General features: G+C 41.9%; 1 protein-coding gene and 1 pseudogene across 9 annotated transcripts in view; both read left to right on the top strand.

The window, feature by feature from the left end:
• The window catches only part of HDAC4 (histone deacetylase 4), a 325,988-nt gene extending 316,430 nt beyond the window's left edge, over window positions 1–9,558 (top strand). For 5 of the 9 annotated variants that reach the window (XM_075000715.1, XM_075000713.1, XM_075000714.1 and 2 more), the window contains exons 26-27: window positions 4,609–4,750; window positions 8,853–9,558. In XM_075000715.1, coding sequence (XP_074856816.1) covers window positions 4,609–4,750; window positions 8,853–9,003 — 293 coding nt within the window. In that variant the 3' untranslated portion in view covers window positions 9,004–9,558. Of the gene's footprint in view, window positions 1–4,608; window positions 4,751–5,321 lie in introns of all 9 variants that reach the window. The other 4 variants (XM_075000719.1, XM_075000717.1, XM_075000718.1 and 1 more) reach the window with 1 other exon arrangement.
• On the top strand, window positions 9,274–10,555 carry LOC142016698 (uncharacterized; annotated as a pseudogene).
• The last annotated feature ends 3,651 nt before the right edge of the window (window positions 10,556–14,206 follow it).

Here is a 14,206-nt window from a genome sequence, read left to right as displayed (position 1 = left end):
TACTTGCCAGTACGGACTATTGGCATCTTGGCAGCTCCAGCCATGGGAGGGGAAAGACGGCTAAGTACCAGGGCGCCCCCCAACACCAACACACACACACACACACACACACACACACACACACACACACACACACACACACACACACACACACACACACACACACACACACACACACACACACACACACACACACACACACGAAAGACACCTGTTAACAGTGTGACACTTGCAAAAATAGATCATGATTCTGGGATGCATTAACAAGAGCGTTGTGAACAAGCCACGAGAAGTCATTCTTCCACTCTGCACTGAGTAGGCCTCAGCTGGAGTACTGTGTCCAATTCTGGGTACCACCTTTCAAGAAGGATGTGGAGAAATTGGAAAATGTCTGGAGAAGAGCAACAAAAATAATTAAAGGTCTAGAAAGCATGACCTTTGAGGGAAGGCTGAAGGAGCTGGGTTTGTTTAGTTTGAGAGGGGACATAATAGCAGTTTTCAAGTACCTAAAAGTGTGTTACAAAGAGGAGGGAGAAAAATTTTTCTCCTTCGCCTCTGAAGACAGGAGAAGAAGCAATCGGCTTAAATTGCAGCAAAGAAGGTTTAGGCTGGACATTAAGAAAAACTTCCTGGAATAAATTGCCTGGGGAGGCTGTGGAATCTCTACTGTTGTAGTTATTTTAGAGCACGTTGGATACACACCTGTCAGGGGTGAACTAGATGGTGCCTGTTCCTGCCATGAGTGCAGGGGAGTGGACTTCATAATCTCTCAAGGTCCCTTCCAGTTCTAGTGTTCTGTGATTCCACAGTGTAAGAGAGTGTCTCCCACAGCTCCCAGCACAGGTCAATAGACATGGGTCTGTGCTAGTGCTCTAAAAAGAGCTCTACAGATATGGTGGTATAGGCTGGAGCTCAGGCTCTGTAATGCCCATCCACCGGGATGCTTTAAGCATGGTGCTAAAGCACTGTGTCTGCCCATGTTTTTGAGTGCACTAGCACTTGCTGCCCCGGACTGTGTAGACGTATCTGTAGTGGTGAGAGGTGAAGTCTGACTGCAGGATGGCTTATTTCTCTTTTCATTTCCTTTCTCTTATCCAAACCCAAATGCAACTGTAAAACCACACACTGTGTTTGTCTTAGTAATTATACACAGAAAGGAAAAATATTTGGCTGTTAGCAAAGAAATTGAGATTGAGATTATTTGTTAAAGGAACTAGACACAGGTTAAAAGTCAAGCTGCCTTGTGCTGTATGTGCCAGGATGTATCAGCAGTGCTTACGTGCAGCCTATCGTAGCCATTAAGGAAGTAGAATTGGGAAATGTGATGGCTTCTAATGAATAATGACTGTTCTGTCATCACTCCCATAAACATATTGGTCACTGGGCCAGCATAAGGGATGAGCAAGCACACAGATCTTCTTGTGTGTTGTTTCTCTCCACACACACACACCTGCCCCTCCAGGTTATGTGCCAGTGCTTGAGTTTCCACAAAATCCATTTTTGTCAGTCTTTTTGTGGAATGAACCTTAACTGAGGTGAAAACCAGCACTCGGTGGAGGCACTGGACTGGCTGGCTTGCCAAGTCAGCTGGGAGTACCTTACACTCTTTTGTTACAGTGGCTGTTTATTTGTAGCTGCAAGAAACCCCAAGCAAGACTGGGCCCCCAGCATACACAGAAGAACTTTACTTGTCCCAGAGAGCATATGATCTACATAGACCAAACAAATTGGAAGAGCAAAGTGGTGTTCCCGTTTTACGGGCAAGGAACAAATATCCTGAGAAATGAAGGACAGTATTTTCAAAAAGTGAATAAATTACTTGGGAGCTTGTGTCTCATTGGAAGTTAATTGGACTTTCGCTCCTAAGTACCAAGTCACTTGGGAAAATGGAATTTAGGCACCCAAAACGTGGGTGTTTTTTAAAAAAATTTGCCCCTAAGCGTCTTGCCCAAGTTCTCAGAGGCAGTCTGTGACAGAGTCAGCAGTTGAGCCCATTTCTACACTCCAGTGTCTTCACCACAAAACAGCTTTCCTTTTTCCATATATTTCCTTAGCTCTAAATTTCTGAGGATTTTTTAAAGAGTCCAAATGTGTCTGCTGCTGCTTCCTCACCTAAACCTAGGTCAGGTGGTATTGACATTATAAACTTTTTCACAACCAGGAATTCTAACATTTTCTAAACAGCTGTAAGACTTCAGATGAGGAGTAAGCAGCATAAGCAGGTGAACTCTGCATGTAATGTCTTCTACCTCTCTTTAACCATTCACAGCAGAAGAGCAGTTTCATTCACAACCAGTGACTTAGCTCTGGATTTGGATCCAGTGCTGGCTTGGAAGGATGTTGGTAATGCCTGTTCAACAAAGTTGTCAGCAGTACTGGGCAGTCATTTGTTTTCATGTGTTTCTTCCAGCACTGAATGGCCATAGAATATAGAGATGTTGGCAGACAGCAATTCTGACTTCAGACTATTGACCTGTCAATTTCCCCATTCCACTTTCACTTTAAACACTCCTGACTGTCAGAGGAGACAAACTGGGGTGAAATCCTGACACACTTCTCTCGCTCCAAAGTCATTGGCAAAATTCCCACTCGTTTCAGTGGCACCAAGATGTTACTCCTAATGTCCAAGAATCAGCCTCATTAAAAAGGATGTCCCATTGTGCTGTGTCCAGGTGTAAACTTCAGGCATACTGGAAAAATGTTTGCCTCTAAATACTTAAAAGGTCTTTGCAAATAAGCTTGTGCTAATTATATGTTGGTTTACATAGCTAAGGTAAACACTTATTTAAGAACAGATCTTTATTCTGACAGCACCGCTGCGGTAACATATGTTAACATAGCAGCATGCCACTAGTGCCAGATATTCAGCTAATAAATGTACTGCTGCTGTAGAATTAGCCAGACTGTTTGTTTATCCTTGTGAATCATCATCGTTACCTTGTAGTAAATAAACTGGTATTTCCACATGGAAAACTAAACAGCTTCTCGCTTTGGGAGGCCGTCGTTACCTCAGGAGGGCCAGCAAATTTATCAGATAAACAGATCTTCAGACGGAGCACTCACGTACCAGATTCCTTTCCGCAGCTCTTGATACTGAATTGGTCATGGTGATGATTTTAAAACCATGTCTGTATTCCAGTCATAATGTACTCAGAGCTGCAAAATTACTGTGCTTTTCTCCTCCCTGGTCTAGTGTGTTGGAAGCCATAGAAGTAAATGGGTTTGTGCTGGCAAACGAACAAATGCTCTAAAAAACGCTGAAGAACTGGTCTGTTTTTTTTTTTGAACCGTGACCTCTCCCTCTGTCTGAGATGTTCCGGCTGCACTTCTCTGCAGGCAAATACCAGAGGCAGCTTTGCCTTATCTGTGGGTCTTTGGATGCTTTGTCGCACCTTTCCCCCCTTGACAAAGGTTTTTCTGGCTTGGGCTGTGCAGGTAGAGCAGTGATTCAACACTGACCATAATCTGTTGCTGTCTTGGATCTGAGAGCCAAATTTTTGGGCCATAGGGAGCAGTATGCTGCCCATCAGCCCCTGCCCAGTCTGTATGGAATATATTTGTTCATGGCTAACTCTCTGAACTAAGCCTCTCCCTTCTGTGTTCCCCATTCCATTCAGCCCCACGCTGGCACCATTGCCTCGGCTAAATGGAGCCAGCAAAGCCCAAGGGAAGTGCCCTGGGTGAGGAGAACCATGGAAGAGGAGCTCTGTTGCAGATGCTCCCAGCCCATAGCTAGAGCGAGGAGCACCATCTGACCGGCTTACATCACCCAGGACTAGGTCTTACCGTATTTCAGGCTCCCAAAAACAGAGCACAGGGAGGGGACGGGGGATAGAGGGTACCTTTCTGGGAGTTAGAGGTAATGCTTGTAATAGGAATACTTACTGGAAGTAGAGGGAAGTGTCACTCCCTGTTACGGTAGGAGGCTGACTCATGCAAGCCCAGGACACAGTGACAGCTGTCAGGGGGTGCCTCCCTGTGGGACACATTCCCCAGGACTGGGGGCCTGAGGGGGCAGGATCTGGCATCTGTGACTGAAGGGGAATGGACCAGTTAGCTATCACTACAGGGAAGGGACCATTTGGGAAGCGAACCAATCAGAGCTCCTTATGAACAGCAGTGTTTGCTCAGAAAAAGCCCTAAACTTCTCCTGTGTTTGGAAAAATCTGCCCAGACAGAGGACGGGGAGACAAAAAACAGAGTGTCTGGGCCTGTAGTCACCCTGCCCAAGATAGCTCCAGAGCCAGCCCCCAAGCTTCTTGCCCTGATTCCTGTGCATCCACAAAGCCCATCTTCCTGCCCTGACCCCCCCACACACACACATCCAGCCCCCTGCCCTATTTCCTGCACCTCAACTCTCGAAAACTGTGCCCTGACCATCCCCAAGCCCCAGCCCCAATTTCTGCATCCTTCTACTCACACCCTAACTTTTATCCTGAGTCCTTGGTCACACACTCCCAACCCTGACTCCTGCACCACCCTCCACCCCCAGCCTCTCCTGTCACTCCACAGCCCGGGCCCTGCTGAACTTTCATGGTAACTAAAAGGAAGGGATGCTTTGTGGCACAATAGCTGGCCAAACAGTCTGGTTTTGTGTGTCTCCTTTAGGCAAGTATTGGCATTCACTCCAGCGTTACTCCTCCACGGTGGGATACTCCTTGATCGAGGCACAAAAGTGTGAGACTGAAGAAGCAGAAACCGTAACCGCCATGGCATCGCTGTCGGTGGGTGTGAAATCTGCAGACAAGAGGTGAGTTCCTTTCACTCCCAACCAGTAACCAACCTCAGAGATGGGAGCATTGAGTGTGGTCAGTAAAGTGTATAACTTCATCTTTGTTGTTGCCTTTTTAATTGCACATGTTCCCAGTATTGTCAGGCTAATTACTTCAGCAGTAAGTGGCTCCTGCCTCTGTTTTATTATGCCCTCTCTAATTAGACAGTGGCAACTACGTCTTGAATCTCACTACTTTATATACAAAGTCTCCTCCGGTTCAAAGCAGCCCAACACAAGTGTTCATCAGGAGTGGAGAGGTGTCACCTCTTCACTGTCCTGATCCTGAACTTTAGAAAACATACAGAAACACTGCTCTTTCCACATGCAGCGGCCTCACCAAAAATGTTAAAAGGGAGATTAACAGACTGCATGAGTGAACCTTACAGGGGTTGGTAAAGTTGGGTTCATGAGCAGGACATTAGTCAGTGTTTGGGGAAGAGAAAGTTTTACTCAGCACACCGAATTTCTCACCTGTGTCATGCCTGCACCCTTTCTTCTTTCTTCCTCATCCCCTGGCCATGCCTCCCTTGGGTGAAATTGTTTACAGACCAGATGACGAGCCCATGGAAGAGGAGCCTCCCCTGTAGCATTCACCGTGGAGCTGGAGTTCTCCTGTTTGTTCGTCTTTGTCTTAAAGCTCTACGAAGAAGCTTTCTCTTGTTACTCCTGCGTCCTGTCATGGTTTTCTTATGGAATACAGAAGGGACAACCAGGTGTAAAACACGACAGCCGAAGAAAATCTCTCCACGGATACACACACACATGGTATAAACAGAAATGGAAAAAGGCTCATGAAGAGCAGAAGTGTTGAAGACAAACACATATGCTGGGCACTCTTCCTCTGGTCCTCAGTGGAAGCCAGAAGGGGAATGAAGCCCATGGAAGTCTTTGGCCAAGTTCTCTGGTTTTTTTTCTAAATAACATAATTACATCTAAGTTTCAGCAACACAAAAACAAACACTTTGAAAACTGGTGCTTAAAGTTTGATTACCCACAATTCAGCGATCTCCATTAGAACCACTCAACCCATCTTGTAGTTTTGTTTCTTGGATTTTTTTTTTTTATGGCCCTTGCCTACCTGTGACTCAAACATTCTCATCAAAACCAGAACAATGCGAGATGGTGTATTTTTAATGGGGAGGGTGGGGAGAAGAGGACTAGTCTATATATATAGTCTTATATATATAAATTAAAAAGAGAACAAAGAGGAAATGGAGCTCAGAAAGAGTTGGCTTTAGTAACTCAAAAGCCATCTGAAGATGAGTTTGTGCCTTTTTTTTTTAATTGAGCTGATGGATTTGGTGCGGCTGGATTTTCTGAAGTTTGAGGAGCAATGCCTTAAGAAAAAACAGCAGCAGTTTGTCAACATATTTCCTTTGGGAAAGCCAAGAACTGCCATTCAGAAGGAAGACTGGTTTGTGCTGGCATGATTACTGGAAGTGAGCATTAGCTGGATAGAACATCTCCAAAACTGTCTAAAGTTTGGAATTTTTGTTTTTGTTTTACTGCTGTGGAAAAAGAAATTAAGGTAGTTGCCAAGGAAGTGGCAAATACTGTTGGATCTTTGAAATTCAATCAATTTTAAAACAACATTCAAACATTTTTCTCTCAGAAATTATGTAGAAATTGAACTTACCAATTTGGTTCATGAAGCATGCAATAGACACACAACTGCAGTTTTAAGATTGGAATGCTTTTCATTAAAAGCAAATAGCATGAGATATTGCTTAAATTGTTAGGTATTAATATATATATATATACACACACACACACACATATATGTATAATGTACATGACAAATGTATTCCAAGCTTACAATTCTGATTCTTTTGAATTATTGATAAATATTTATAATGCATTTATATAAATATATATTAAATAAATGCAGACCATAAAAGTAATCTTTGAACGGTCCCTAGTGAAAGATTTATTTGTGAATTGGAATGCAAAAGTGCTTTTGGAAAGGGATCTAGTTTGAAACTTGAGCATTTTCAAACCACAGTTTGGAAAGTTTTCAGAACACCAACACATTAGCCACTGGGCAACTACCCTAAACATTTGTATTTTAATTTAAGGTCTTCTAACAAAAATGAGTTTTTAAGCAAAGATTATGAATTTCCTGTTAATTTTTATATTGCTATTTCAGAAGAACCCTAAAAAAGCATTCTTTGTGTGAATCTTAACGTTTATTTTACATTTGGCAATTACTTTCTGAAAGGTAACAATGTCAGCATTTTTCTTCCCTGCTCTCACGTGTGTACATTACTTTCTGTGAGGTTTTTAAGTCTTTTGTACAGTGATCAGCTTTCCACAGGTGTAAGGAACTGTTGCAGATTGTCAGAGTTTATTTTCAGAAAGAGTGTGTTTAATTAAGAGAGGGATCCAATGGTCTCTTTTGTACGATACCAACGATTGTATATTTCCTCAGTTCTGTGATAGAAGCTGTGTAAAGAAAATAAGGGGTTTTACCTTAAGCATAGTATTACAATGGGTGATGTATCATATCCTCCATGTGGATTGTGGTGAGGATTATAAATGGCATTAGTAGCTACCGTGTTTAAGGGATGCCAGACACTATTGAGGCAGCTGGCATCCATACTCACGCTCTAAACATCTTTCTGAACCACCATTCTTGTTACAATTGTAATTTTAGTCCTCCAAAGAACTTTTTAACTTTTTATTTTTATGATGAAGTCATTGTTGGGTAAGAGTTTTAATCCTCAGCTCCATTGATTTTTCCTCCCTATTGCCTTTCGGAGCTGGCCCTCAGCATGAGCGAATAATCCTTGAGTTGTGGAGTGAGGTAACTAAAGGAGACCAAATGGACCTTTTCAGAGCAGAGGTGGGTAGCTCAGACCCCTTATCCAAACAACCAACGGTGTTTTTAATTTCTTTTGTTATGACACTGACAGGGTCATTTTTTATTAACTTATTTTCCAGTTCTTGAATTAGTTGGTTTTCATTCCATTCAGAACACACTGAATTCAGGCTTGGGAAAGAATTTGAAACATACCATAAAAGTAAGCAAGTGCAAGAGGGCTCTTCGGGGCTTTTTTTTTTTTTTTCATGCAGTTTAAAAAAACAGACACTACTGTATTTGAGTTTTTGCTAACCCAAGTACCTTTAAAGTTTCTGAAATGTACTGGTTATTAGAACTGTTTTCAGCGTATTCTAACAGGAAGGTTCAAATATAAAAATGCAGAGTATGTGTATGCATTGTTTTTTTAAAATGACCACTTTCCTGCTGTGCTCTAAAATGTAATTTGGCTGTGGAATCCTGTGATTTCATATTTTAAATCATTTACCCATTCGTAAATGTGGGCAGTATCAACATATACATGATCACCCGTATCTCTAGACCTTCCTAACGTTGTTTTAAATAATTTTACTATCACGTGGAAAAAAATTGTTCCTCTTTCCTTGTGAACAGTTGTTGGCAGGTTGAGTTGATTCTTTTAAATTGGATGATTGTCAACAGCCTGAAAGATTGAATGCTGTCTTTCCATCCATCTTGTCACTTTCAAGATGCATTGTTCATGTATTTTGAATCTTTTCACTAAGTTATTGCTATTAATGGAAAGACTTACTGAGACCTTATGACTCATCAGTCTACTCCAAAGTCTAGATTACTTGGATTGGCTAAAATCTTGCTTAACTAAACTTGTTTGACAGGCCAAGTTCTGGATGCTGCATGGCCTGTCTGACTTTGACTGGTGCAGACAGAAGTGAAAAAAGGTCCTCATTGTGTGGACCACCATTTTTTAATCTCTTAAGCTTTTGGCCTCTTTGTTTTCTTAGAAGCCAACTGATGTGTGCTCAGCCTGGGTCAGGGAATATCCAGTCCTGAGGGGAATCCTAGCAAACCCTCTGGAGTAGACACCAAAGAGGTGCCTTGTGGTTAGATTCAGTGAGCACTCATTCCCTTTCCTTACTACTTCCCCTCCTGAACCCAAGCATGGTGCACTTATGCTCCACCAGCAAAAGGCCAGAAGTTGTGCCACTGACACAGTGCGTCATGTTGCAGCTGAGCCTTTGGGGTGGCCCAGCACAATAACGATTTTTTTATTTTGCCTGTTAGGAAAGAAAGAAACATCTTCAAATCGTCTTACCAAGAAGCAAGTCTCAGTTTGCAGTACACAATGGATCATTTTGTTTTTTACTTTGAATGCGAAACATTCCTTTTTTTATTAGTTGCAGTCATGTACTCATTCCATTCTTCCTTTTTGTAAACTTTTTGGGCCCACCTCTTTTATGGGCATTGATATATATAAATATATATAAAAATATATATGAATATATTTTTTTAAGTTTCCTACACCTTGAGGTTGCATGGTCTGTAAGGTTGGCATGTCTTTATATTGTATACAGATTTTGCACGCCAAACTTGGCAGCTTTGGGAAAAAAAATTCCCCTCTCATGGGATTTGCAGAGAGAGAGGTTGAGGCAATTTTCTGTCAAACACACACAAAAAGAAAAGGGGTGGGGGGGGAGAGAAATAGCATCTTACTGAACTTAAGAAATTGTGCTTTTTATTGTAAAAAGATAAATAAAAAGGACTTCTTAAACATTTCACATTTTAAGTAAAAGTTTATCTAGCACTTGTGACTTAACAATAATAGAGTTTATTGTATTTATGTGAAAAACATTGTTTTAGGGAACTACACAGAACACACACAATAGCCTGCCTGTGTCATTTTAAAACAAATTTGGTTGGCTGTTTTTTTTTTTGTTGATTTCTTTTTTGTTTGTTTTTTTTTTGTTTTCTCCTTGCTGGGAGGGTGGGGATGGGATGTATCCCTTTGTTAACACATCTAGTCATTCATTCAGAGAAAAAAAGGCCTTTAAAGAGTTAAGTCTTCAGCACAGCCGTGTTAACTTTTTTAATTATTTGAACTGTCTTGCTAGATTTCACTTTACACAGTCACGTACTGTGCAAGCACTGTGGTTTAAAACAAGACTTTACATCAAAACGAATAAAAATGTTTCTTCATTGTGATGAAGCTGGGCTTGTTCTTGGCTCCGCTTCATGTTCTTTGCTATTGATGAAAAAGTATCCTATTGAAAGAAAATAAACAAACACTTTTCTGTGCTCCATAGTGGAGGCGCTATTTTCCAATTTAGGAGGATGACAAACTTATATATATAATATATATATAAAAGGGGGGGATGGGTTTGAACATTATTCACCCAAGAGCTTATTACAGATATGTAGTATCAAAGTTGTAACTATATTATATTCTACTTTATACCTATACATGCTCAGTATGATGTCACCATTGGTAGCAGCTACCGGTTTACTCTGTAATTTAGACACAATTTCACTCTTATTGTATGGACCCTACTTTAAGTGGTGGTAGCATTCTTTGTGCTAAAATTTTCTGATGGTCCTTTCTTTTACTTGCTGGAGTTGGCATTTTTTTCTTTTTATTTGGGGGGTTTTGTTTGTTTTGGGGTTTTTTTTGTTTTTTGTTTTTTGTTTTGTTTTTTTTACTGGCCAATGGTGTCTTTCTCTGACAGTACCAACTTCAATTTCAACTTTATTAGGAGTCCAGTATTTTGTACCACATTATGACAACTTGTTATTCTTGTGGTGTAAATAAAAAGAAAAAGTTAATTATAAGTACCATCTTTGTTTCCACTAGTGATCTTCTTCATATCTGATGTCTCCTATTTAATTGCTTGAATCAGTCTTGTTTGCCCAACCATCAGGGGTCTAGTAACTGTTTGTGCTGTTAAATGTTTTCCAAATATTTCTTGGTCTAACACACTCAATTGCTCCTAGCAGAATAGCTGGTTGACTATTTCAATCTGTAGATATTGTAATATATTTCTTACTACACCATGTAGTGAGCTGAATGTAAAATTTCTCTGAGGTTGAATCCACATTTGTTTGTTGTGTATCCTAAGAGGTATATTCCCCCAAATTAGTGAAACTTTCTGTATGTTCATCAGTAGGAAAATATGCCACTGAAACAATAAATTATATATTTATAATGTGTAAGATCTTCAGAATAGTGGCCACCACAGACCAGCACTCACTGAGTTAATCTCAAAATGTGGGTCCTGATCCTGCAAGCACTTATACACATGCTAAGTAGCTTCACTGAGTTCACAATGCATGGTGTTAAATAAGTATGATTGTTCTTGGGATCAAGACTTTAATTTTCTCACAAAAATGTTTTCCAGCTACCAAGTCTGTCTTTCCAGGTCTCTTGTGCAACTCTAAAAAAAGAAGAAAAAGAATACAAGCAGCATATATGCTACTCAGAAAGCTAACTGCCCCTTCTTTTAACGAATCGTGTAGACAGTATACAAACAATTTGTGCATACAAATTATATGCTCTTAAGGCATTAAAAAGTATAAACTGCCAATAAGGAATGGATGAGCTCTCAAAACCGTAAAAACTTCATCCTGAAATTAATGGGCAAAGACACAAGGATATTTCTTTTCTTTAGTACAATTGGGCTATAGGCTGTAGTTCTGGGGTTACAGAAGAGATCTGAAACAAACAGCAGAACATAGAACAAATGGTGCCAAAGATGACATTTTTCTAAGATAAAGTCCTAGGAGCCAGGAGGGCTTTGTTAAAAATAGTGGCAGGGGGAATACATATAGTGTGTGTGTCTGTGAAGGGTGTCCAATAGTTCTCTCAAAGCTTATGGCCCACAGGTCTATTTTAAGCACATGTGGGTGTTTCACATGTGCGAAGATTTCATTTTGCATCAAACGGGCAGATGATTAATCCAGTTAGGTAATTTTGTGTTCATGAACAAATACAGGAGGTTCTGCCTGCTCCTAGGTTTCTACCAGTATCCAAAAACTTATCATGACGTACCATCATCATGCAGAATTCTGTAGTTACTCTGCATCACCTGCTCTAAAACAATCATAATACATGATTTCATCACACAAGAGTGAAACACATTCCAGAATAAGGCATAAAGCAGGTGATAACATCTACATCATCAGCACTGAAACCTGCCCCTCCATGACCAGTGCCTTGGTACCTGTGGAACCCTCGGGGGTTCATGCAGTCCTCCCAGGTTGCCCACCTGGTGTTGGAAGCCTCAGACAATCCAGCAGCCTCAGTGGCCCAACCTCCTCCACTGCTCAAGGTTTCAGAGGCCCTGCTCCAGGTTTCAGAGACCCTGCAAATCCCAAGAGGAACAGCTTGCTGGACCACAAATGGGTGCTGTGGAAGCCACAGTACTGGCATCTTACTTTTTGTCACCTGATGAAGTCATCACAGGGCTCTCTCACCCAGGTCCCCAAGATGATGCTAAGGGCATAACAAGAACTGTCGAAGATCACTGCCAACCTCAACTAGCAGGCAGAGGAGTTGGCAGAGCAGGCAGACTATGCAACATCCCTTTTTCTGCAGCCCCTGCCAGATGGCCATAGACCGTCATGAAGTGCTATCAGTAGATTACCACTGCCCTGTGGCAAACCTCCTATTCTCTGTCCTGCTCCCATCTACAAAAAGAACAGTGTAAATACTTTGCCCTAGGTAAGGGGCATGAGTACTCTCACCCAGCACCTAATTCCCTGGTGGCTGAGGAAGTTAACCAGAGAGAGCATCAGGAGCAACCTAGGGCTACTCCCCAAAAAGTGAAGATTCAAAGAGGCTAATGTAAAATTTATTTACTGTATAGCCTACAGTTGAGAGTGGACAACTGGCCAACCACCAGGTTTACATTGGCTGCCACAGTTTTGGTATGCCGCAAACCAAAGGTTCCCACAAAGAATTCCAGGCCCTCTTTGAGGAGGGCATGGCCATGACCACAACAGCCCTTTCAGCAGCAATTAGGGCAGCAGATTCTACCATTTGCACCATGGCGTCTTACATTTTCATTCAGCAAGCTTCCTGGATGCTTCTCTCTCAGTTGTCCTCTGATTTTCAGAACCTCCCCTTCAACAGCCATGCTCTGTTTGTGGAGTTGACAGACAACAAGCTTCATGGGCTGAGCCCAAAGGAATGTACCTGTTCAGAGGAGGGTCCAGCAAGTCCTTTTGGGAAAAGTCATAGAATCCTAGGGCTGGAAGGGACCTCAGGAGGTCATAGAGTCCAGCCCCCTGCCCAAAGCAGGATCAATCCCAACTAAATCATCTCAGCCGGGACTTAGAAATCTCTTCCATCGCTCTCTAGGTAATGCATTCCAGTGCTTCACCACCCTCCTGGTGAAATAGATTTTTTTCCCCCTAATATCCAACCTACAGCTCCCGCTTTGTATCTTGAGACCGTTGCTCCTTGTTTTACTATCTGTCACTACTGAGAACAGCCTCTCTCCATCCTCTTTAGACCCGCCCTTCAGGAATTTGAAGGCTGCTATCCAATCACCCCTTACTCACCTCTTCTGCAAACTAAAGAAGTCCAAGTTCCTCAGCCTCGCCTTGTATGTCATGTGCTCCAGCCTCTTAATCATTTTCATTGCCCTCCGCTGGACCGTCTCCAATGCAGCCATTTCCTTTCTATACTGGGGAGCCTAGAATTGGATGGAGTACTCCAGATGTGGCCTCACCAGTGCCGAATAGAGGGGAATAACTTTTTTAGATCTGCTGGAAGTGGTTCTCCTAATGCACCCCAATAAGCCATGAGCCTTTTTGGCTACAAGAGCACACTTTTGACTCATACCCAGCCTCTCATCCACTATAATCCCCAGGTCCTTTTCTACTGCACTGCTACTTAGCCAGTTGGTACCAATGTGACTGTAGCAATGCTTGGGATTCTTCTGTCCTAAGCACAGGACTCTGCACTTGACCTTGTACCTCGTCAGATTACTTTTGGTTCAAATACCCTGATTTATTTAGGTCACTCTGGACCCTAACCCTACCCTCCAATGTATCTACCTGTCCCTTTAGCTCAGTGTCATCTGCAGATTTGCTGAGCGTGCAATCCGTTCCCTCATATAGGTCATTAATAAAGACATTCAGCAATATTGACCCCGGAGCTGATCCTTGGAGTACTCCACATGAAACCTACCACTACAGAATAGATAATCGTCAAATGATCCAGGCCCTGTCATGCGTTCCTAGCTTCAGGCAAACAGGGACTAGGAATGCTTCAAAGCATGGTTTAGCATCTTTGTCCACCCTGCTATTGATGGACCTGTCTTCCATTAACTTATCTATTTCAGTTTTTTAACCCCATTATATTCTTTGCCTTCAGAACATCTTCCAGCAAAGAGTTCCACAGGTTGACTGTGTGTTTGGAGTTGGTGGGGGGGACTTCCTTTTGTTTATTTTAAGCCTGCTACCTGTTAAATTCATTTGGTGATGCTCAGTTTGTCTGCTATGAGAAGGACGAAATAATGCTTCCTTATTTAATTTCTCCATACTAGTCACAATTTTATAGACCTGTATCATATCCCCTCTTAGTCCCCCTTCCAAACTGAAAAGTTCTAGTTTTATTACTCTCATCATAATACCAATGA

This window comes from Carettochelys insculpta, chromosome 8, assembly GCF_033958435.1.
Source record: "Carettochelys insculpta isolate YL-2023 chromosome 8, ASM3395843v1, whole genome shotgun sequence".
In the NCBI taxonomy this organism is placed as follows: domain Eukaryota; kingdom Metazoa; phylum Chordata; order Testudines; family Carettochelyidae; genus Carettochelys; species Carettochelys insculpta.
This window is presented reverse-complemented; position numbering and strand designations above follow the sequence as displayed.